Below are 26,194 nucleotides of genomic sequence, written 5' to 3' on the forward strand. Positions count from 1 at the left end.
CCATGTGGTTTAAGGGTTTCTGTTTCTCAAAATCATACTTTACTTATAGCATATGCATATTTATCTGTTCCCACTCTCCTGCTAGACGAGTGGACCAATCTTTGCCTACTGCAAGTGCCAACATCTGTATGATGTATAGAAAAATTTTACACACATTAAAGACACTTTTTTGCACTAAGCAGCAACCTCTGCAGCTAAAAATTCAAACCAATTATAATACCAACGAGTGCAGTTTCTCTGGTGGTCGCTCCCAATTTTATTTATATAACACAAAATCACAGCAGCAGTCATAAACAGTATTTCTTTTGTGCTATCATTTTAATAGAACTCTTCAAGCATGTCAGCCTTGCAACTACTCAACCCGCTGAACCCAGCACACATGAATAAGCAGCCAAAACTTAACTGAACTGGTCTGTGTTTTTCATTGCAAGTTGGAGAATGATACTGGGATGAGGTCAATATAGGGACAAGCTGATGGTCTTCTGTTGTTCTCCTTTTATAACATGGTAGTTAACAGTATATAAAATAGTGTTTTGTGCCTCAAGTGCCGCCTTGCAACTCTGAATGTTTTCAGATCTCATCCATCTGGATACCAGAGTTAGTCTGTATCTTTGCAGTAAGTAGCAGATGTGTGTATTCAGGCACTGCATCTGTACAGTTTATCAATGCAGCTTGCTAACCACAGTTACTAGTGTTAGCTGATGACTTAACCTACATTCTCAAATATGGTAACTTCCAGCTAAACAGGCAAAAATGAAGCAATTATAATAAAATGAATGTGGCTTTCAAAACGCATGCTATGACCATCTTTATTATACAGTTTACAGTTACCCTCCAAGTATACCAAAATGCAAAATTAATAGGACTGTTTCATGCATGTGAAGCATTATAATGATATGGTATTGCACTGTGTTAACTGACAGGATTTTATAGCCAGCTGGCCTTCGCTTTAACAATTAAGGAAACAAAACATATTATTATTCAGGATCTAAAAGCTTGAATTTTAAAGATCTTGATTTAGCCCATCCTTTACATTTGACACTTTAAGTTTTAAAGTTTGCAGTTCTTACACTTTTGACAAAGGAAAACTCTCTTGCTGCAGGATAATCATCTGCAAATGGATTTTTATCACAAACTGACAACATTGTTGTTAGCCCTTTATAAAACAGAAAAATATAAAATGTCTTATACAATAATTTCTTGGCTTCTACTTATACCTGTGTATGAGGGTGCCTGCATGCATAAAGAAAACATGATTGCTGTGTGCACAAAAAAATAAGAGCGATCTACAAAGAAAAATGTCTGTGGTTATAGATCTCTTTGATGGTTTTATTTGTTTGAAATTTGCACAATAGAAGAAGAGAAAGTACACAACTGTAAAATGCAGTTCATAATGCATACGCCCCTCTCCGGGTCTTCATTGTTGGTGATACTTTTATCCTGCTCAATCGCCCAAATATAATCATACCCTCTTAATCACAACAATCCAAAAATAATTATGGTTTTCCATCAATAATCTGACACATCTATTCCTTTCTTTCTATAAATCTTTTCATAATTACCACTTGTTCGTCAATTGTTACTTTTAAGATTGGGCTTTTTGTGCTTGAAATATGGCCGAAATCACTAAAAGGCAAATTTTCAAATCAAACTACTCTGTGTGCTCAGAAAGTAAAACAGGGTGTCAACAGGAATATCGGCAGCATTAGAAATATATAAGTGTTATTCTTAATGGCGAATGCCTGCACATTTACCTCAGTGATGAATAAAGCAAAAATGTACCAGAATGATTACAAATGCAACAAATGAGTAAGCAATGTCATCACAGGAAACAGAGAACGTTAAATTACATTAAGAATACAGAAAGCCACTGTTGGCAATCATTTAAACAGTTTTAAACAGCAAACAGTAGTAATAAGGCAGATAACAGATGAGTGTGTGTATGGATAATGAGCATCTTGATATTGGCAGTTTGAAGACTATATAAGTATCCTTAAGGCTTCTATGTCAATGACTGTGTAATGACATTCAATACAAAAGCTGCAGCCACAATGGACAAATACACTCTGAATAGGCACTGATTAAAAGTTGAGACTCAGCTCTCCAAGCTTAAAATACCTAAATACTACAACATATAGTAAGTTAGCAAATGCACACATTTTACCAATATAGTGGCAGCTTCTTGAAACCCGTCACTGTACACTATAAAACATCCTCAGTTAACTACTTTTATTTTCTAATAAGCCAAAAAAAGCAAAACAATATGAACATCAACCCTCATAAAGGTGAACTTTTCTCATAAGTAAAATGACTGTGGGGTTAATTATCCAATTTACACGGGAATACTTCTTTAATGACGGCATTTATGTTCATTGTACCTACGCGGACACTTCATTAGGTATATCTGGCTAGCATGGGCTGGACCCCCGTTTGCCTTCGGAACAGCACATATTCAACAAGGTGCTGAAAACATTCCTCAGCTTGTTGCACAAGCTGTTGCTGTGTGCAACAGCTTCACACAGCTGTTGCAGATTCGTCACCTGCACATCCACGATGTGGAGTTCTTAATCCACTGTATCTCAAAGGTGCTCTATTCAATTGTAATGTAGTGGCTGTGGAGCTCATTTGAGTATAGTGAACTCATTGTTGTGTTGAAAAACCAGTTTGAGATGATTTGAACGTCGTGACAGGTCACCTTATCCTAATGGTCGTTTATCATTATTTAAATGATGCTCGTGTGGTAAGGGGCCAAAGTGTGCCGAGAAAATGCCAAATTCTGTCCCCAGTGTAACAGCTGAAATGAACACTCCTCAGACTGAGTAACATTTCTTCAGTCTTTTTTCCCCAATTTTGGTGAGTGTGCCGAAACTGTAGCCTGTTCTTAGTTGACAGGAGTTCCAACCAGTGTGGCATTCTGCTGCAATGTTCAAACTGCATACCTCAGTTTTAAGAAGTGGTTACTGTTGCCTTCCTGTCAGCCTGAATCAGTCTGGTTATTCTCCTGTGACATCAACAAAGCATTTTCGCCCAGAGAACAGCAGCTCACTGGATATTGTCTCTTTTTTTGGACCATTGTCTGTAAACCATGGAGTTGGTGGTGTGGGAAAAATCCCAGCAGGTCAGCAGTTTCTGAAATGCACAGACCAGCTGGGATTCTAGCACAAACAACCGCGCCAACTTCAAAGGCACTTAATCACCTTTCTTCCCCATTCTGATGCTTGGTTTGAACTTCAGCAGGTCTTGTCTACATGCCTAAATGCATTGAGTTGCTGCCATGTGATTGGCTGATTTGGTCTTTAAAAATGAGTTGAACAAGTGTGCCCACTAAAATGAATGCAAACTGTTCTGTTCATTTAACTGTTTTCATCTAACTGAGCTGCTTTTATTGCATCAAGGCTTCTGCTGCAGTAAACCTTGTTGCTTTGTCTCTATGAGCCATGGCTCACTACGAAACACAACGATGTAGTACTTAGAAGTGGAAAATTACAATAAATCAAACCCCATGATGTTGGAAACCTTGCACAGATTTCCAGGATCATAACTGACCCCACAACTTTCCAATATCCTTGCCACATCAATGTTCCAATTCATGAAAAAAATAAAGTAGTTTTTGCCATTGTGATCTAAAAAATGTTCACAGCAGCACTGAATTTTAAAGTAACAGGTTTGCTATGTGCCTCATTCTTTTTTAATCTATTTTTATAGTGTACAAGTGAATGGTTTCAAACATAGCTGGAGAGTTAGGTGACGTGTCTATTCACTGCTACCGAGGCCTTCTGTAGCTATATTAATCTTTTAATATTTAGAGTCCTTTGGGGCTGCAGAGACAAAACACACAGTAAGTTATGATACTTTCATCTACAACCTCTCCCCCTCTTGATGGATACAAACACTTAGATCTACCAAGACCGGCTACCACGATCTGTGGAGACCAGCGACACAGGAATGAGGAAAATCATTTCAAAATAAATACATCAGTAGTTCTATGTAAAAAGAGACAAAGACACTTCTTTCCAGTAGGTTTAAATACTTTAAACTAGACTTGCTGCTTGCTTATTAATGACGTCTGAGCATTTTGGTCAGTTTAGCAAAAGAAAGGGAGTGTACTTAATAAATACTTAATAAATACGGCACATATCGACTTATTGCAGTAAGTTTCATGTGAACCTGAAGCTCTTAACATGTTTAACCAGGTAATTGAGAACAAAGTTTTGCTAATTGGATTCAGCAGCTTTCAAAATGAGCCCGAATCAATTTAGTGTGTGAGATGTGAAGATCGCATACTTCATAAAAAGTAAGAAACCAGCTGACTCCAGCTAAACAGCAGGAACCTCTTACAGGCTGCATCGCAAAATGTCATTATCTTACATGACTTTTTGTTTTGCCACAGGGTGACAATTATTCCACTTATTTCCAGTACAGAACAAACATAATGCAGAACTCTAAAACATCCCTTCCCTCCAAGATAAATGCCTGAAGCACTGCAGGTGGAAAAAGAGAGGGGAAAAAATCTCACCCACTTTGCATAATAAGACATTAAGGATAAATCTGAAAAAAAATTATTTGAATCATTTCATTTTCTCTTTTTCTTTGCAGTGCACAGCTTCTGTCATTAATCGCAAATTAGGGTGCTTTGATAAGAACCTGAACTGTAGTGTCTCTTTTATGCTGCTTATTTAAATCTTTAAATGTTAAAAAAAAAGAGAGAGTGAAAAACCGCCTGAGGCAATGTTTGACTGAGCAAGTCTCAAAAACAAAGGGAATAAGTTAAAGTCACTTCTACCTTTGATATATTTCAATTCAAATGTCTGACACCGAGTCTGGCTGACAGAAGGTTTTAGGAAATGTATCTGTCTTGGCAAAGTGAGGTTCACAGTCCTCATTAGTGCCAAGACTCTCCCTTTGCCTCTCCCTCTGACTTCTTAAATCCATGAGATATCTTTTAAGAAGTCATAACTACACAACTAAAAGACCACAACAGAAATCTGCTATAGATTTAATATCATCAACGCTCACGGCATCATTTGTGGTCTGCAATAGTGTCTGGCTTTTTCATATACCGTAAAACCTTTTCACCATATAAAAACTCTTTGTTTGACACTCTGTTTGTGTATGCATATATGAAAATCTGCTACGAGGAAGCTTTAGAGACGTCATAGTCCATGATGAGCTGCTTGATATATGAAAGTTTTTCGTGGAGATACTCGCAGTGTTTCTTTTCTTCCCGGTAACCGGGGAACTTCTGTGGAGACAAAAAAAAAAAGTGTATTATTAAAAGAGTTTTACATGGTTTTCCTCTATGTTCACGCCTACAAAACTTACATAGTAGACAGGTGGAAATCCTAAATAGAGCAACTGCAAAAAACCTTCTTAAACTAGTGCCAGCCTACACCATACAATCCACATTCTCTCAAATAAATAAAAAATAAACAATTAACAATAAATAAAACGATTTCTTTCTCAACCACTAACATATTGAGGATCAATCTTAAAGATTGTCTTTGTTTAGTTTAGGTTAACTACTCGCTGTTTAATAAAAGCAGCTTTCACAGAATTTAATTGCTTAAAAAAAAATCAAGCTATTTAAGCATTGAAATGTACATTTAAGACTATAAGAGCACAAAAAAAGAGGAGCAATAGGTGATAAATCTGAAATAAATCTCAAATATGTGAACTACAAGAAAAACGACTTCAATGTGTCTGACTTACCTTGCGATACTTGTTGTACTTTTCTAGTATTTGGTCTTCCATTGTCTAAATGGTACAAAACACAAAGTTGTTAATATTAGTTTCCACATAGAGACTAACAGTCCAAACTGAGCACTTGCATATCTGCATATATCATGTACCTTATATTCTTGAGTACCAGGGGACAGGCTCTTGATTTTAGAGCCCAGCTGAATGAACATGTGAGTTATGGTGGCAATCCGGGAATGGAGGTCTTTGTACTCATCATACTCAGCGCAGAAATCCTCCTGGTACTGCTCACGTTGCTCTAAACTTGTTATGGGGCTGTATTTTCTATAAGTAGACACAGAAACATAGTGTGTGATAATGTAAAGACCACCACAGAAGATAGAAATAATCTTATGCAACATTGAGCCTTCAAGAGACTCTCTTCCATATGAATTCTTTCCTAGAGATACAATCACAATATTTTTTGTGCAAATTTCTAAACTGCCCATTTCCCTAATTTCGTTTACTTCTTGTGTAGTACCTCTTTCTGCCACGAGATGGTAGCACAAGCCTACAATGTCATCCTACACAGTTTGTTCTTGAATCCTTGTCATCTACTTCATTGAATCACCTTGTTGTTGAATTGTGCTATACAAATAAACTTGCCTTGCCTTGCCTTGCCTAAACAAAAGCAAAAGATTCTAGCAGGTCATCAAAAAATAACTTGAAAACATGTTCAGACTTACAGCACATAATCTGGCTTCTCCTCAGAAACCACAGTATTTGTTATGTCAGGATCTGGAGCAAGAACGTAAGAAAAAGAAAATATCATTAGCTGCAGTCGAATCAGTACAGTCATCCATGTGGATCTTTGCCATTGTCTGAATATTAAGCAATATGTTTTTTATTTTGCTAAAAGCCACAGTGTGTCTGTGTGTGTGTTCATCTCTGCCTCTGTTCAGACTAGCTAAGAGCCTGTGGGTGTCAGGAGACCTCTAGGCTTAGAGACCCAAGCTGTTGTTGAGTCAGTCAGCCACATAACACACTGAGGACTCAAGAGGGGGAGCTTCAGGAAGCACATACAGTCATGAGATAATACTGTGCTGATACAGCACTGGGTTGCAAGGGGGGACTTTACATGCACTCACCTGCCCATTTATTAGGTACATCTGTTTAACTTTTTGCTAATACGATTATCCAGTTGGATTTAAATGGACGAAACAGCGCCAGTGCCAAAATAAACGAAGTAGTTTAATTTAACACGAGAGGCAGCAATGAAGAAGGGGCATTTAAATCCAGCTGACAGGAATTTGGGGGAATGTTGGATGAAAAAGCAAAACTACAATCACTGACTTAATGATCTGGAAAACATTACAAGATGTTTTTTAGTTTTGTTTTTTTTAATACACAGGGGAAAGAAGGCCTTACTGTCAAGTTTGTCTGGATTCTTCTCGAGCTCATTATTCGTCTTTAACCAGTCAGTCCTATGGTCGTCTTTAAATTTCTCGCGCTCCTTGTCCTTGTGCTTTTTCGATTTCTTCTTTCTGTGCTGGCTGTTGGCGAGCTGTGGCTGAGCGCAGTTGGAGTCACGCTGGGTTGGCTGGAGGCTGCTTACTTTGGGTTCTTGCTCCCTGGTCTCTGAAACAGGCGTGTCAGAAGTGCTAGATAGTTTGTGCATTAGAGGAAAGGAATTATGGCTCCCTGGTAAACCATTTTGGTTATCAGTATGGTTATCTGTCCTTTGAAACTCAGTCTTTGTGTGGAAACTTGGGTTAAGGGAAGGTGTTGCATCATTGTGTCCTCCTTTATTGTTTAAGAGTCCGTTTACAGCTGGCTGCTGTTGTAACCTCTGGTCTGTGAGTTTTTGTCTCTTAGCTGCTAGTCTTTCCTGTGAGTCAAAAGGCACAGGGCGTTTCTAGGGAAACAGACAGGGAAAAACAAAAAATACATCTCTGAAACATTTTCATACAAACTTCATGAATAAACTTTAATTCCAGCAGACAAAGGTAAAGACTAGAGGGCAAAGGGCACACATTTACACTGACGTAAAGAAGCAACATCCGTTCAAAACCACATCAACCACTTTCACACATACTGAAAGGTAAATGGAGAACAATACAGCCATTTACCACTGCAAGATTTTTTGCTATGCTTTGATCCTCTGACGTCCTTAGTACTGATGGGTTTGGTTGAGGATTTCGCGACTGGTTGCCAATATGTGGCTGCAACTTCCTATCAAACAGAAAGAGAGAAAAAAAGCAATCAGACACAACCAAAGCACCTTTGGGAATTTCATAAACACCTAGTCTTGCTGGTTTACAGAAGCCCGAATATGGCCGAGCTTAAAGGTGGAAAAGATTCTCTGTATAGCAAGGACACACAAGGTCTGCCTCTGAGGGCTGACTATACAGAAACACGTGGGAATGAAAGAAGATGTGCAGGAGACCTTACTTTTCTAATGCGGCGAATAACAAGTGCAAAATGAAGTTTCAATGATTCAGTCATCATCTTGTTATTTATGAGCTAACACCAGTACCACCGGGGAATTAATACATAAGATATATCGGGCATAAAAGTGAAAGGGCACGTTTACGTACAGCACGTTACACAAAAACAAGCTGTTTAATGAGAGCGCATAACTTGCATCCATCTGGGACCCCCTGCCTCTAGCCCACCTGGCCAGCAGCCGGCTGACAAGCTGCTTCTCCTCCTCGTTGTAGCCTGGCCAGTCTCTCTGCACATGCCTGTAGAAGTCATCTCTCAGTGAGTAGCTGCTGTCTTTGGGGTTCAATTTGGCCACCTAAAGAAATATCACACAATACACAATGTTAATTCAAATTCCTATTAAAGTTAGAAAAAATGTTATTTATTAGTTACTCCATGCCAAATGGTGAATTTTAATGTGACATTCACCGTTTTTTTTAGCTCCGTTTTTAGTCTCCACCGGCCCCAGAGGAAAGCATCTGCTTCAATAGCAGTTAAATATTGCCATATGTTCAACAGTTAGTCATCAAATTTGTTTGCCAGAAAGTGGTTAGAAAGTAGGGAATAAGAGGTTATTTTTTCCTGGATGACGCACACATTTCTACTTCTTAATTAAGACAGAATTTAAGTCATTGTATTTTGGCTAAAAATCTCAGTCATACAGACTCTGGCTGTTACTGTTAGGAAGGTTGGAGCCCTTTCTGACCAGGCATATGCCTCGTTTAATGTCCTCATGTAACAAACCTCTCAGACACACTTCTTTCATCTGATCAGTCATGTAAAAGTGAGGAACATCCATTCTCAGGAAAAGTAGCCAACACCTTTATTTCTTTTAAGCCTTTTGCAGAGAATACAAAGCTGCTGCCTTCAATCTGTTGTGGCGACAGGATTCTGCCATTCAAACACACCCACTGCAGTGACAGAAAGCACCATGCAGATGATTGGAATAAAAGATGAGGGTTTTTTCTTGGTCACAAGAGTAGCCAAGTCATAAGTGCCTTAACTTTGGATTCATGATAGCTGTGGTTGCAAAAACACTTTAAGTCATACAGAATCTCAGTGCTGACCTCTAAATGCTTTCCTCGTGGATTTATGGGTTCAATCACTCATTTTGAATCATATCGGATGAAACATTAAGTCCATTTTACATATTTTAGTCATTCTAGCTGTCAAAAAAAAGGAAAAAGGAAAAAAAAGGAGTATAATCCAGGATGTGGTCAACTGGTATTGACTTGTGATTGAGAAGCCATTAGCAATGAATGCCGACTGGATTCATACAAATCCAGTCCACAGATTACAACAAAAACATCAAAAAGGGTTAAAAATTATCTTTGTGGTATTTTTTAATCCTTAAAATATACCAAACCTCTTTTTTTTATTTTTAACATGTCCTCACATATGTAATAGCAATCGATATCAACGTGTCTTATATTCCGCCTACTAATTTGTCAGTAAGTTGGGCTTCTTGCAAACTTGTTTCGATTGGGATAATAAAATATGAAATGGTAGAAAAATAAATAAAAAGACTACTCAGAAACTTAAAAACACAAAAGCCGCCACCACCTGGATCCATTATGTGCTAAACCTGAAACATCCACATTCCTGAAAAGCAACAACACCTTCTCAGCGTTTCCGTTTCCATCCGAGCGTCCCAGATTTTTTCCCCTCACATTTTCTAAAGACGTCTATCTTTCTGAAGCCTCCAGACAGAGGAGTCTGCCCAATAGCAAACAATCTCTGAAGACACAATTACAGCAGCGACCTAATTACTCCTATGCAGTGAGACAAGAACCACATGCGTGTACAGACATCAACTAGCAGAAGGCCTGCAAAACACACAAACAAACATCACTTAGGAATAACTCAAAAATATTTACAGGAAAGCAAAAGAAACTTCTTAAAATTAGATCCCGGCTTTGATTAAAGCACAAACGGTGCTGGTCTCTGTCAGCACACACATTACCACAGATCTGTGTTGTTCAGAGCTTTTAAGTGCCTTTCAGACACTCTGACAGTGTCAAAATGTATTGTTTTTTTTTTTTAATATTAAATATAGTAGGGAAACACATACTTGATTTTCACAATGTGATATTAGTTGAATGTCAGGCAATGGCCATATATAATGTGCAAAAACAGAGCCAACACAAGCACATTTGCTTGGCTGGAAATGTAAATCACTGTTGTCTTGGTATAATGTGCAAAACCATAGCGTGTTTTTTAAAGTTTTATATAATGACAATTAGGGGTGTTTAAGGATGTTCAGGGAGTATAATGTACAAAGTCTACATTTGAAAAAAAATATATGCATGAGATGCTGCGCTAGGCGTGTGTGCCAAGCAGCAATCGGTGCAAACATGTTTACATGATGATTAAGGGAAAGAAATGTTTGTTTCTACACTCATTTTCCCCCTTTGGGACAATCTGTTGGAGTTATGCATTTTCAAGGTCATGATGGCTTTAAGTAAGAACCATACACTGTATATAAAAGATGGAAGTAACCACCGCATCATTGTTTACTGGTTATTGAAACCACCAGCTGTCCGGGGCGATCGTGGCTCAAGAGCTGGGAGTTCGCCTTGTAATTGGAAGGTTGCCGGTTCGAGCCCCGGCTTGGACAGTCTTGGTTGTTGTGTCCTTGGGCAAGACACTTCACCCGTTGCCGCCTGGTGGTGGTCAGAGGGAACTCTAAACCCTGCTGTTGGAGCTTTTTAGAGCATTTTAATGAACAAACAGTATGGCCTCCTGTGTGGTACGCATTATCCACGTTTATATTTCAGTTATGGTGAGTCAACTTGTATTATACTAGTATTGTACTACAAATTATATCTTTGTCTGAACAGTGCATCCACAGAGTTAATGGGTGCAGCTTTCTTACCCAGAAATCCCCTTTTGGATCCAGAAAACCAACATGATGACACTGCAGTGGCTAAATCCATCTTTTTTTACACTCTGTGGCCTCTGCATGGATGCAATTGCTTCAGCTTTTGTACATTTTGTCTACAAACAGTGTTTCTAAGTACCTCCTCCAGTATGGCACCCAGCTCGGCCTTATCTTTGGGGCTTGCTCTTTCTCTTTCCAGCCACAGCAGCAGCTCTGGTTTTCTGTAGGGTTTGAGAGCCAGCAGGTGGACGATGCGATCCTTCAGGGGCTTCTGCATTGAGGTCGCCATACTGCCATTCCTCCGGTTATTGACAGAGTACTTGGAGAAGCTGCTATCTGAGGCAGGGAGTGGGCCTGGCCTCTTCTGGTACTTGACACATTTACCTGAACACAAAGTAAAAGAACAAGATCTACGATGATGCATCAGTCCGCCTGTGATTTAGGATGGATTAACTTAGATGACATTACCTCAAAAGATACACACATTATGTTAATGAATCAAATCAACATCTAATTATAAATACTTTGTATGCCTCAAGGAGCGGGCTTATAAAAAGCAGGATATTTCACATTTTATTGCAGGTGGCAAAACAGAAGCCTGTTTTGCATCAAGCAGTTTTGAGAACTACCTGAAGAGCTCCTCGTTGAACTTCATACTCTCCTTTCTTTCCATCTGTTTGCATTCATATTGCTTATAGAAAAGCTGAATCACTGTATTAACCAGCCAGTGGCCAGGAATGCAACATTAACTTTGTTTTTCTTGTATTGCTGTTTTAGCCTCTTGAGTTTTCTCAATATTTTTTGCCTTCTTGTGGATTGCGCTAATCAGCTTCACAAGTGTTTACTTGACATTGTTTTATATTTTGCCGTCCAGTTATAGACAGAATGGATTTTAGTGTTGGTGTTTGCATGTTGCATGTTTATTTTTTTGGCTATAGTTAAGAGTTATTGGTTACTTGACTCATGTTTTACCAAGGTTAATACTATTTGTATTGCTACTATACCAATCACAGTACACCTACATCTCTCAAAAGGTCCTCTTATGCTGGTAAACCTATAACCTGATAACCTTTTCTGTGTTAGGAGCTAAAAATGTAGTTCTGAGAACAACAGTTTTCTCCAGTTGATGCAGTAATTGAATTCAGTCTACATACAATATAGCACAAGGAAAACACCAGGTGCATGCCTTTGAGATCGGATTGCAGTGCAGTTTTGTTCTGTTCTTTGCATGGCTTTGAATCACAATTTAGTCTGCCAGGGGTCTTTTATGTTTTAAAATTGGCCAGATTATCTATCATCATTCTTTGTCTGATTTCCTGTCTTTACTCCTTACCTGCTCTATGTAGCTTAATTCATATTTTATTAAAAGAAAAAAGAAAAGAAAAGAAAAAAAGGAAACAAGGGGAAAAAGACAAGAAAATACAACTATGCAATTTTAAGCAGGGATACACTTCTGGGACAATTCTGAAATACTTTGTGGGTCATCCTGTGGAATTACAAGCACCGTCTTACTGGGGTCAGAATGTAACACAGCCACGCCTGGTGGATTCCTGAGGTTAGAGAGAGAGAACCCCAGCAATCAGACAATCTCCTATGCAAGCTGGCGACTGTGGGAAGAAAGAGCTCCCTTTTTACAGGAAGGAATCTCCAGCAGAACAAGGCTCAGGAAGGTACAAGGAGAAAAGAATCTTAAGGCAGTGAGATCTGTGCTAATCCCATTACGGGTTAATCTGCGCTTTGCAGGTCAGTGACAGGAAAAGAAAAAGTAAGTCCAACAGATAACTTCATGCATATGTACTTCTGTTAGTCATTTATCATGATGAAAATAAGGAGAATTATGTTATAATGTCATGGGGATTTATGGTGTGCCAGATACGTGCTTGATAGGGTTTGGCTTTCTTCCTAATAAATTCTGTGAGAGTTACAATTTATACTGCTTTGTCATGTTCACCTTAAGATCTGATGTTACACAATCCATGCAGTAATCTGGTTTAAACCAACTACAGTTGCAGCTTCCCTGGAGCTTCAGCACTGACATGGGGGTCCAGGACAGAGCCAAGAAAAAGTTTTGCATAACCGCAGCAAAGTTTAGCGAACAGGGAAAAAACACAGAAGGTAGCTTTCAGGTCATAGTTAGTAAAACCTGCACGTCCCATACAGCTCTCATTCTGCAATAATCTTTGTTTTAGAGACATGGCTCCATTAACTATACTTTTCAGTTGTATTAATGGTAAGGGCCTGGCAGTGAATCGAAACTCCCTAAAATTAAAGTTTAAAGACAGTTTCTGACTTTGAACAATGACAAACATTAAATATCGGAGAAAAGGCTTAGCTTTTGTCTTGGTATAACCAAAAATACGGCCTACGCATGTGGTTTCATCGCACATCAAAAACAGGAAAGTATCTGGTTTTTAGCTTCAAGCAATAAATAAAGGAATATTTTTCAAGGCAAATATTCCTTTTACTTTTATTGGTGCTATTATATTTCTATTTGGGTTTTTATACAGCCTCTTTTGTATCCACATCCAAATTGCTGATCCCTCTCCAACTAAAAAGCTATTTGGCCCTTCCACATGAAAATCTGCAGATGTATCATCTTCGATTTCGGTTTTCCTGCCACAGAAGCCTTTTGCTTAATCTTACTTGGATGTGTTGCTCCAGGTTTGATCTCAATGGCAGAGCGGCTCCAACTGTCCTTCTCCACCTGCGACATCCTCTCGCGGGTCATCTGGTAGGAATCATCGGTGGCACACACAGTGATCTTGTCCTGGATGCTGCCCTGACCTTCCAGCTGTTCGCGGCCGTCACTACAAAATAAAAAACAGCCAGCTGTTGAACTTCACGGCATTCTGCTGCTTTTTAAAAACATCCTTTAAGTTATCTCAAAGCAGGATGGCAGCGCAGAACCTTTGCAGCAGAAAGTGACTTTGTGGCGGAATCTGGCTAAACCTGTGGTTGCTGTATGTTATGTCACTGTCTAGATTTAGCTCTGCAGCCTGTGACATGTGAGAAAGGCTATATATCTTGGTTCAGAGCAGGACAGACCATGTAGAAAAACCGCCAGGATTAACTTGGCTCCTGTCGGCATGCTTGCAAAACAAGAATCATCTTGGCCAAAAGTAAAAAGTTAAAATAAGAACCTGAGCTCCATTAATGGAGCAAATAAATCAGAGATTTACAGAGCTGCCAAAATCCAACAAACAAACAAAAACAGAACAAAAAAAAAAAAAAAAAAAAAAAGGTAGCAATTCCTGCCAATTTGAGACATTTTCACTATACAATAACATAAGTGACCAATGGCCACTCTTTCACTCTGTCCTCCAAATATCAAAACAAATGCAGGGGGCAACGGGAGCAAGATATTGCTGTCATGCTGATGTGCCGTTTCTCTTGGCTGCAGTAACTGGCTGAAATGAAAGCTAGTTAAAGTTCAGGCCACAATTAGCCATCTGGCACCAAGAAGCCGCAACAGAGCATAACCTTTAGTTTCCAAGCATATCCACTCCATAAATAAAGCAACGCGGGTCTCAGTAATGAGAGGTTCGGCCCAGAAATTTACAGGAAATTACAAGTGCCCCATGGTCTGTACGGTAAGATGCAAGCAAACAGTCTCTTCTGATTTGCGAGCATAGGGAGACAGTGTCTTCTGAGGTTATGAGCCACTACAAGAGGATCAGACCACTTACACATCTGGAAGCTCAAAAGTGTACTTTGCAAAATTCTCCACAAATGATGCACAAGCAATACGCAATCCTTCTTCATAACCATTTATGACCCACTGGAAGTGGGTAGTGGTGTACTTTGTTTGCATTTTCTTCTACATTTGGAACATTTTTGGGCCGCAACCTTCAGACAATACGTGGATGCCAGTAGCCATGTATGCAGGCAACCAGCTATCAGACTGAAGGGGGCTGAAAATGTGGATTCAGCAAAAAACAGTATTATAAATCTTCCAGACTGAATCTGAGGCTGGCCTTCACCCAACCAGCCTAAATTGTTGATGCAATGCAAGATGGATCTTGGTTTAAACATTTTTGCAATCCTTTATTTTTCTTTTAGTTTCTTGTTCTTAGCTGATAAGAGGGTTAAAGGTTGGATAAGTTTTCCTTACAGAGAAGCTCTTTTGCATACTTTTGTTGTAATAAGTGATTATTTGAGTTGTTGCCTTCATATCAACCCAAAGCAGTCTAATCATTCTCCTCTGACCTCTGGCATCAACAAGCATTTTCATCCAGAGAATTGCCGATCTCTGCATATTTTATTTTTCTGACCAGTCTCTGTAAATCCTAAAGATAGTTGCGCTTAAATCAGCTTTCTTCCCCATTCTGGTGGTCTGTTTGAACTTCAGTTTACATGCCTAAATGTACTGAGCTGTGGCCATGTGATTGGCTGGTATGTGGGTATGAAGTTTGTGTGTACATCTATTTGGTCTTAATAAGTGATAATAACCAACATAAATGTTAGCAGCATATTTTAAGTCTGCAGGTGGTTCACTGGGGTTGTGTGTGTGTGTGTTCTGGCAAATTCGGTCAGGCATATTGAGCGAGAACTTTTGGCTGCGCTTATCCAGAGAAGAATAGCCAAGTTTGAAGCTTTAACAAAGAGTTCTTTTTTTTTATTGAAAATATTTGCCAAAATTCTTTGCTGATTAATGTAACGGGGAAAAAGGGATTTTTGATTAGTCTTCCATGGTGCTCAAAGTTGGATCTTGATTCAGTGGCGATAATAGTACTCGACTTGTGAAAACAAGTTTCGGATTCATACCTCGACACATACTGATGGATGCAGTCAAAGCTGGCCTGTGGCTGGTCTTTGCTGTCGCTGGACAAGTAAAAGGAAAAGACACGGAGGGCAGAAGGAGACTCTGAAGTGGGAGCTGGGATCTTGATGTACTGTGGAGAAAACAGAGGAAAAGATTTTTATTTTAGCAGATGCAAATAATAACAAAGTCGAATGAATGACCAAGTTGCATAAGCGTGTTAAACGCACCCACAAAACGATAATAAATGTATTCCAGGTTTTCCTGCCAGCTGATTTTGTCCTTAAAACAGCTTATGTAAATATTGTGTGAGCGCATTACCCCGCAAAGTAAAAGAATGGTTTTATTGTTTCATTTGACTGCCAGCTGGTTGCTTTAACTTATCATTTTCCTAAGAGATTAAGCGTTTTTGATCATATTTCAAACTGTCAACTCATTGCAGGGAAAAGAAATTATCTACTCAGCACAATTTTAGGCAAGCTGATGCCAGATGCATTTAAGCCAAGAACACGGGACCATCCAAAGTCAAGGTTTCTGCAATCACCATAAATCAGTGAAGTTTTTATTTTCACAACACAATGCCACAGAAATAAGACTAAGTAACATGCACAATAATGCATAATACCACCAAAGGGAATTTACTTTATTTCATCAACAATTTTACCCAACAGGATGTTAAATGGACAAAAAGCAGACTGAGACTTTGGTTTGTGTGCAAAAGTGAACCCCTCCCACCCCAAAAAACAAAACAAAACAAACAAAAAAAAAACCCCTATACTGTGCACTGGCTGCCCAGCACAGCAGAGCAGACACATGCAGATAGCATGGTTTCTACAGGAAAGGGAACAACGGTGAAGTTTACCATGAGGAGGATGGGAGGAGGATAAATAAAAACATTAAAAATAGCACACAGAAAATTGGTGCTTTGTGTATTTTGACTTCTCCTGTGCGACAGGGGCTAAGCTAAAACCTCCAAAGGGAGGTGCCCAGGAGACATCCTAACCAGATCACAGAACCACCTCAACTGACTCCTTTTTAGCAGTACTCAGCCACATGATAGGATGTGGTTCTGTGTAGAAACTACGGACAACCAACGTACTGCCACATGGTGATCTTGAGGAAAAGGTTCCTTTATCTTGTTCCACCACCACAACACAAATTAGAATTTCATTTATTCACTGTAGAGCTTACATTAAACTCAAACATTCAGTGACTGAAATTGGAAACATGACAGTACGCCAAATCCCTTTGGGGTTGGGTCAGGAAGAGGACCTGACATTAAAAAAATAAATTAAAATAACAATATTTGTTGCTACCTGCTGTGGCGACCCCTTATGCAAATAATGGAGCGGCTCAAAGTAAGGCAAGGCAAGTTTATTTATATAGCACAATTCAACAGCAAGGTGATTCAAAGTGCTTAGTTTCTACATTACGTTACACACAATGATAAGTCATTAAAACAATTACAATTCAAACTGGAAGTAACAGCTCTCGCTCCTTTGAGCACCCCCATATTAAATTGGCAAAAATGGTGCAAAATTCAGCAAAATCAACATGGTGGGCTTCCTGTTGGATTTGGAACGCAAGTCGTTTTTTTACTGAACTTTACTGAATTTTATTTAATTTAATTTTGTAGGCGGTGCTATGGTTCTATTTACAGATTTCGTTCCTCAAGCATGTGTAGCTCTTCAAAAATGCAATTCATTTTTATAAACAACAAACAGAGCAATTTCATTAGCACCTTCATACTGTTTGTTCCCCCCTAAAAATCACACTCATGTGTGCACAGTAGTGTCCTACTGCACACAGGTTGGAAAACGCATACTGAAACCAGGCGACATGTCAAAGTCTGTTAGAGAAGAAATCTGCCAACGCAATGTGATGATTATCTCTGGTTTAAAATGTGGGAGATGAATAAAAACAAAAAAACAAAAACACTACAGTTGTTTGAGAACAAACGCTTGTACTATGACAAATGAGCTGTGGAGAAATACTGCATTAAAATGACAAGGTTTACACACCTTTTAGAAAAAACACAAACATCACTCGCTTCATTTTTTTGTTTTGTTTTCGTAGCATTTCAACACAGTCTCGCATGTACAATGAATCACACACACACACACACACACACACACACACACACACACACACAGTTTCTCTCAGAGGTTTTAGACACTTTGTACTGCTCTGTAACTTTAAATAAATCTCCTTGGGTAAGCAGTGTTTTTAAGAGTCCGCTCCACTGAGGCGTCCATAAGATCTCCTGGCAGACTCAGTGGAGCGCAGCAGAGCCAAGGCTGCAACCTCCAGGGCAGACCAATGCATGTGAGTGTACACACACACACACACACACACACACACACACACACACACACACACACACACACACACACACACACACACACACACGGAAAAGGGAGCATGAGAAAAAAGTTAGGATCAACGTTGATTTGACCACAGAAAAAGATGTAATTGTAGGTCTGTGAGCAAAGTCCTGAAATATTTACTTTCATTTATGGGAAATTTGTAGAAGTTTTTTTTTTTTTTTTGAGGGGGCATATGAGTGAGTAAAGGCCACTTCATCAGCTACAGGAAATACAGTGACTGAGTTGAGTCTCAGAGTTCAGAAGACATCCACATTGTCATCGCAGTCTCCTAACAGTGGCCAGGGGGGGATCAGCAGTTTCATATCGGCCCATTCTTCATGCTGCTGGCAGCTGTGGCGTCCTTTTGGGTTGGGAAGCAGCTTAAAGTGCAGATATCACGGGGGATTTCCTCTGTTTTCTCCTTTTCTGTCTCCTCACTACATGACTCTGGTTTCATTCAGAACACAATGTGCAGTCCCTGCTCAGATTTTTCCAGCTCCAAGTGTGGACGTGACACAGATGCTCGGGCTTGGGCATTAGCACTGAACGGCACAAACACATACCACAGAATGTAGTTTCTAAGTTACTTAAGCTGAATATAATCTAAATAAAGAATCAGACTCTAAAATAGAACTTATGATTGGTATGCATGCCCTGTTAGAAATTACTTTGTTTTCATTAGGTATATATTTACATTTAAATGGCAGCAATTACACAACTTTAGGAGCCAAAAATGATCACGCTGGTATGAGATCCCTCAGTTTTCCATTAAACTCACATTCTCACATCTCTGCCTTTATTGACACTTTTGCACTTTGCACATGTTCAAATGCGCATTAATGCAAATATCCAAGCAGCCAATCACATGGCAGCATCTCAATGCATTTAAGCTCAAAGTTCAAAATATTAAGAACCATTTATTTATCCCAATTAATGGATGATCAAATTGTTTATTTTGAACGTCACCGAAGTGTCAGACTGCCACACTTTGTAAAAGCAGTAACTTATTTTTGGCAATTCTGACATTTTTAAACCATTTTTCTTGTTTCTTGCTTTTCCCCCACCACTATTTGATATTAACTGCTCATGTTTTTAATTTAAAGCTTCGATTAGCTCAACAAAAGATTAACTCCTTTATGTTTCACCTGGGTGGAAAACAGTTTCTATTGCTTGCCCCCTCTATATACAGAGATACAAATGTTGAGTGCATTTTGGATAAATTAGCAAGTATAATATGGTCTCATGTGAAGAGCTGAAGGTGAGGAACTGATGATAATATATTGTTTATATATCAGTTTTTAAAAATCAAAAGTCTCTACATATCTAGAATGAAGACATATGCTATGTTTTACGTGTGTACCACTTTAAAGAAACAACAAGAGCCTCATAGGCTATTAAACCGAACAAAACTAATACTGTTATAGGGAATTCTGATCTACTCTCATTCAGCTGTGTGGCCCATTACCTCTGTGTATTTGCCTTTAACTCACCTCAGATGTTTTGCAAGTGTGCAACAAAGAACAGACGTTGGGTCTCTTTTCTTATCAGCCTGCTGCACATGTCTCTACTTGCAGGCTTTCATCACAGGAATTTATACAACCTATATTTAGCTTAACTCGGATGGGACAGAGCAGTTTACATGTAGCTACACAGGTGGATCTCAGTTCCTGAAAAAGTTGTGTTTCTAATTCAGCCTTTGCTGAACTGTGTAATGTTTTTCTGAGATAGTCCTGCAAGTTAACACTGGATGTCTCATTGTTTATAAGAAAATGGAATACAAAAACATGTTGATTACACAGGGGAGAAGACCAAAAGCATTCCCCCCCCACCATAAGACATTTCTGTTAATGATTCATAAGGCGATGCCTGCATTTTCTTCAAAGCAAAAAAACAAAACAGAACAGAACAGAACAGCAATAAAGTTTAAAGTCTTGCAAGTTAAACAACCACATTAGGCACACAAATAAAAATGCTGATTTACATACAGATGTCACTGCAATCACTAACGCTTAGTGCATCTCTGTCAGTCCAAATCATTTTACACCTACAGCTTATTTCACGCAACAACCACTTAAGCTGCAAAACCAGAGAAGCAGCCATTAAATAAGAGCTCATGTTTCATCTGAAAAAGCAGAGAAACAGTCTGAGACAAGCAAGGGAAAAAAAAAATCTATTAGTTGATCAAACAGAAAAGCACTCATAAACTGTTTTGAGAAATATAATTATTATATTTACATCTAAAAGTAAAATCACAATTACAAAAAAGTAACTGAACAAACAAACAAACTGTGCTGCCCAGTAAGACTCAGAGTAAGACTCAGAGCACACTAGATTATTATAGTGTATTATAGTGTGTTGGGGACCATGACCTGTCTCATCATGATCCACTCATGTACAGTGGGGCAAAAAAGTATTTAGTCAGCCACCGATTGTGCAAGTTCCCCCACCTAAAATGATGACAGAGGTCAGTAATTTGCACCAGAGGTACACTTCAACTGTGAGAGACAGAATGTGAAAAAAAAATCCATGAATTCACATGGTAGGATTTGTAAAGAATTTATTCGTAAATCAGGGTGGAAAATAAGTATTTGGTCAATAACAAAAATACAACTCAATACTTTGTAACATAACCTTTGTTGGCAATAACAGAGGTCAAACGTTTACTATAGGTCTTTACCAGGTTTGCACACACAGTAGCTGGTATTTTGGCCCATTCCTCCATGCAGATCTTCTCGAGAGCAGTGATGTTTTGGGGCTGTCGCCGAGCAACACGGACTTTCAACTCCCGCCACAGATTTTCTATGGGGTTGAGGTCTGGAGACTGGCTAGGCCACTCCAGGACTTTCAAATGCTTCTTACGGAGCCACTCCTTTGTTGCCCGGGCGGTGTGTTTTGGATCATTGTCATGTTGGAAGACCCAGCCTCGTTTCATCTTCAGAGTTCTCACTGATGGAAGGAGGTTTTGGCTCAAAATCTCACGATACATGGCCCCATTCATTCTGTCCTTAACACGGATCAGTCGTCCTGTCCCCTTGGCAGAAAAACAGCCCCATAGCATGATGTTTCCACCCCCATGCTTCACAGTAGGTATGGTGTTCTTGGGATGCAACTCAGTATTCTTCTTCCTCCAAACACGACGAGTTGAGTTTATACCAAAAAGTTCTACTTTGGTTTCATCTGACCACATGACATTCTCCCAATCCTCTGCTGTATCATCCATGTGCTCTCTGGCAAACTTCAGACGGGCCTGGACATGCACTGGCTTCAGCAGCGGAACACGTCTGGCACTGCGGGATTTGATTCCCTGCCGTTGTAGTGTGTTACTGATGGTGACCTTTGTTACTTTGGTCCCAGCTCTCTGCAGGTCATTCACCAGGTCCCCCCGTGTGGTTCTGGGATCTTTGCTCATCGTTCTCATGATCATTTTGACCCCACGGGATGAGATCTTGCGTGGAGCCCCAGATCGAGGGAGATTATCAGTGGTCTTGTATGTCTTCCATTTTCTGATGATTGCTCCCACAGTTGATTTTTTCACACCAAGCTGCTTGCCTATTGTAGATTCACTCTTCCCAGTCTGGTGCAGGTCTACAATACTTTTCCTGGTGTCCTTCGAAAGCTCTTTGGTCTTGGCCATGGCGGAGTTTGGAGTCTGACTGTTTGAGGCTGTGGACAGGTGTCTTTTATACAGATGATGAATTCAAACAGGTGCCATTCATACAGGTAACGAGTGGGGGACAGAAAAGCTTCTTCCAGAAGACGTTACAGGTCTGTGAGAGCCAGAGATTTTCCTTGTTTGAGGTGACCAAATACTTATTTTCCACCCTGATTTACGAATAAATTCTTTACAAATCCTACCATGTGGATTCATGGATTTTTTTTTCACATTCTGTCTCTCACAGTTGAAGTGTACCTCTGGTGCAAATTACTGACCTCTGTCATCATTTTAAGTGGGGGAACTTGCACAATCGGTGGATGACTAAATATTTTTTTGCCCCACTGTATATTGTTTATTTCTTCTTTTGTCGCTCATATATTGTGTGTTTTACATTGTTGTGCTTGAGAGACACCGTCGACCAGAACCAAAATCCTACTATGTGTTTGCACATATATTTGACCAATAAATGCGATTCTGATTCTCTGCATCACCTCCTGCAACTCTAGTTAGGGACTTCTGGATAACATCTGGATGTGGATAGCATCTATTCTATCTATTACACACGATAGCTAAACATTAGTCAAACAAATACAAACATTAGTAATTCTGATACTGTAAATCTGATATCTGTACTTCTTTGTCACTCTTAACATGAAAAAGTAAAATTGTATTATTGGTATTAAAGTCTTAAATTAAACCTTCAGAGGTACTCTGTTAGCGTGCTAACAAGCTTAACTAAACTTAAGAACACAGAAAATACTATGCTAAATATTAGCACACGTAACAGGAAATTTATACTTGTGTTAAATGTATGACTTTGGTCATTCGTAACCAAAAACACCCCAGAAACACTACAACATAACTTATGCCGTAACCTGATGTGCACCTCCCTGGAAATGTAACTACACATAGGGTTAACACAGCTCAGAGCTGTTTTGATTGGCCTGTTCAGTACTGTCTAATACTCCTGTGCAGCTACTTTTTCACTGCAGGTTTTGGATTTAATCAGTGACAAAATAATCATCATAGCTTCAATATAATAACTCACTGCTGTCAGCAAATTTCTAGAGGGAGATGCAAAAACTTTCAGAATGGATGTGAGATAATGTACGAAGGAGTCGAAAACCCAGAGGGACAAATGATTGCCTGAATATTCTTTGAAAATTTAAAATGCTAACCACAACAAAGAGAAGCATTCAAAGATGGAAAAAGTCCCCACGTTTTAATTGTATGTGGGTGGTACCACATATGAAACATCGGGACATTGCCAGAAGATAATTAACATATAAAACACCACGTAAAAGCATCAAAGCTGGTAATAGCGTTGGCCATTCATGAAAGTTAGGTTGAAGCCTCTACAATGATTCAGCGCCTAAATCTAAGTCAGTCATAAGCCCGTACATTACTGAGCTGCTAGTGTTGACTGAAGAAGACAAGGAAGAATCAATAAGGAAAAAAAGAAATCAACATCCCACAAAGAGGAAAGGGTTTAAAGTCTGCCTCCAATGGGCTACTGACTGGGAAAAAAATGGATCTCCCTGTTGAAGCTCAGTCTGGGGGGAGTTCTTTTTTTCTCCTCGTCTTTTCTCATGTTGTGCATTTTCCATTGTTGTTCAGTTCCGGGTCGCTGCTCGTGCGGCTGACCGGCCAGCTACCTAGCCTGACCGGTCTCCCCAATGTGATGTTTGTGTATTGTATGTACGGTCGGCAAGGTCAGTCTCTTATTTGCCCCTTGGGGATAAATAAAGTCTTCTGACTGTGTTATCATGAGACACGTTTACATCTCTAAACATTGGCCCCACCCACGAGCTTCAGCTTAACAGCAAACCATTATGTCATAGATCCTACAGTTGTAGAGTCAAAGCCCCCAACTCAAGGAAACCTCTGATCAACAGTCCTTCAGACAGGGCATCACACAGCAGATCTCTGTCAGCTTAGAGACCAATGTAACGTTGGATTCACCAAGAAAACAAGACGCAAACATCGTTCTGCTAATTGTGTTAGTTCATGATACATTTTGTTTGATCGTAATTTAATCACCTGACTCTTAAAAGCCCATATATGCAAATGACATAATGAAATAATGAAGTATTTAAAGTCATAAAGTTAAAGTACCACTCTGTGAATACATAGACAGCCCTCACTGCAGGAGGGGAGACCAGATCACCTCCTCGCTAATTAGCACACAAAACCCCTGAACGACCGATTTAAGCTACTTTCTTGACCTGTGGAGAACATTCTCCAACCCACTGCGATCTGCATATTCAACCTGAAACTCAACCACCTTAGAATCACCTAATATGCATGTCTTTGGACTTTGGGAGGAAGTTGGAGCACCTGGAGAGAACATGCAAACTGCACACAGAAAGCCCCAAAGTGGATTCAAGCCCAGGGCCCTCTCGCTGCGAGGTGACAGTCCTAACCACCCGGAACTAAATTTGTAGTTTTGCCATTTCAATATATTTTATCAACAGAAAACATTTTCTGTCTTATTGCATAATAAAAACTCAAAATAAACACAGAAACATGGTGTTCATGTGAGTTAGATGGTGATGAGTCGTGCTGCTTGATTTGAATATGACTTCCAATGTAATCTGACTTTCACGTGAAGCCTGATAAGCATTCATGGGTGATATGTGACAGCAGGAAGGTGACTAAGCACCACACTTCACAGGACAGAAGAAATTATACTGGTGGTATTTTTAAAAAAACAAAAAACAAACTAAAAATCTGCACATTAACTTTTCTTTTTTTAGCAGCATATGTTTTTGTCAGCTTACAGCTGAGTTCACACATAAAACTTTGCAAATGTAAGGCACTTCTAGGTGAAAATTAGAAGTCTGTAATTGCCAAGAGCATCCACTTTTGGATGCTGCCGCTTCTTCAGTCAGGAGTTCATCATTACAGGATGTTTTCACAGTAACTTTCAATAATTTATGGACTGTTGTGCTGCGTGCCGTCACAAGACTACAGCTGTCACAGATGCCCCGTCACGCAGTGCACGTAGGAGCAGTAGCTGGCCGCTCCACAGGCAGACATCTAGATCCCCACCGTCCAAACTACAACAATCACTCTTGTTCCCAGCCACTGGGGCCCATGCCAAAGCCAAGCGTATTCTCTTGAGAGACAAACACTGCAAATCAAACCCAGAGAGGCGCTCGAACAAAAGGACTGGGCACTTTAAGAGTTCAACTGACCGTGAATAATGAAATATTTATTGTCTTCCTCTGAAGTGAAATATTCAAAGAATCTGTGGGGTTGCTTCTGATCTTTGTGCTTTTTAAATGAGGCAAAAAGAAAACCAGATTAACCAAACAGGGCGCAAGCAATCAGGACGGTTAGGTATTCTACAAATATTAACAAAGGTCTCGTCTTAAGAAATTTTTGTAATAAAAATTGCTTTGAAAGAGACTTCTGACCTCAGTAATGCTCGGTGACCCCAGAGGCCACAAGGCAAAGAGGCAAAGCAAGCAGAGCCTGAATCTGACAAATGTTTCTGTTATCCCAAATCGAGAGATAACAGAACTCATCATTCTTTTTTATTGTAAGTTAGACAGTTGGGCAGCCTTGTTCCAGTTTCTGCCTTTTCACTAATTCCCCCACCATCAAATATTATGCCTCTCCTAAATCGGGTCTGTGGTACAAAGTCCAAATGTCAGTCTGTGTCTCATCATTGTCATAGGTTTCACCATTCGTTTCCTTTGAGCTTTTCCGTTTCATCCGTGTTCTTCAACTGTTAACGATTTAAAATCAGGTTAAAATGGTCGTAAAAGGTGCCATTTTCCCAACTAAAATGTGCAAGCTCATAGGAAAGAGACATCAGTCAATCAAATCTAAATCTGCCTAATTAAATAAAGACACCTGTGTGATCACACCAGCCCATCAAATAAGAAACCCAACATTGCCACGCAGTGATAAATGAGCACCGAGTTTAACTGCAGTGTTCACTTTAATGTAATTTTCCGGATCTCAGTTTCTGCACCAAGAGTAGGTCACTCCCTTTATTGCACACACAAATCCATTCCCTCAGGCCTCCAACAGTTTTAATCATGATCTTTCCATATTTATCATGTTACATATTAGGCCGAATAAATGAGCAGACATTTAAACTTTCACCCCCTTGGACTGTGTAAGGGAACGCAGCAGCAGTTTAAGGCTTGGGAAATCTATACTTGGATTTCTCTCGGTTTCTTGAATGTTGAGCTGAATGCCACATCTGTGCAAACAAACGAAAAAAATAAATAAATAGAAGTACATATTTTATGTTTACACAAAATTTTGCATTTGTACACCTCCATACAAGCTGCAACTTGTTGCTGAAGAGTATTGTGCTACTCACTATCCCATTATAATCTATAATGCAACTTCATGTA

At 39.4% G+C, this 26,194-nt stretch overlaps 1 protein-coding gene across 1 annotated transcript in view; it reads right to left on the reverse strand.

The window, feature by feature from the left end:
- Positions 1 to 1,315: 1,315 nt before the first annotated feature.
- The window catches only part of LOC309706452 (RNA polymerase II elongation factor ELL-like), a 37,428-nt gene continuing 12,549 nt past the window's right edge, over positions 1,316 to 26,194 (reverse strand). Inside the window, exons 3-12 of the mRNA XM_082533005.1 lie at positions 15,806 to 15,933; positions 13,685 to 13,848; positions 11,181 to 11,425; positions 8,352 to 8,476; positions 7,806 to 7,908; positions 7,105 to 7,591; positions 6,423 to 6,474; positions 5,850 to 6,021; positions 5,710 to 5,754; positions 1,316 to 5,242 (exon numbers count right to left, since the gene is read on the reverse strand). Coding sequence (XP_082389131.1) covers positions 5,132 to 5,242; positions 5,710 to 5,754; positions 5,850 to 6,021; positions 6,423 to 6,474; positions 7,105 to 7,591; positions 7,806 to 7,908; positions 8,352 to 8,476; positions 11,181 to 11,425; positions 13,685 to 13,848; positions 15,806 to 15,933 — 1,632 coding nt within the window. The 3' untranslated portion in view covers positions 1,316 to 5,131. The remainder of the gene's footprint in view (positions 5,243 to 5,709; positions 5,755 to 5,849; positions 6,022 to 6,422; positions 6,475 to 7,104; positions 7,592 to 7,805; positions 7,909 to 8,351; positions 8,477 to 11,180; positions 11,426 to 13,684; positions 13,849 to 15,805; positions 15,934 to 26,194) is intronic.

Source organism: Aulonocara stuartgranti, assembly GCF_965226115.1.
Source record: "Aulonocara stuartgranti genome assembly, chromosome: 1".
Classification (NCBI taxonomy): domain Eukaryota; kingdom Metazoa; phylum Chordata; class Actinopteri; order Cichliformes; family Cichlidae; genus Aulonocara; species Aulonocara stuartgranti.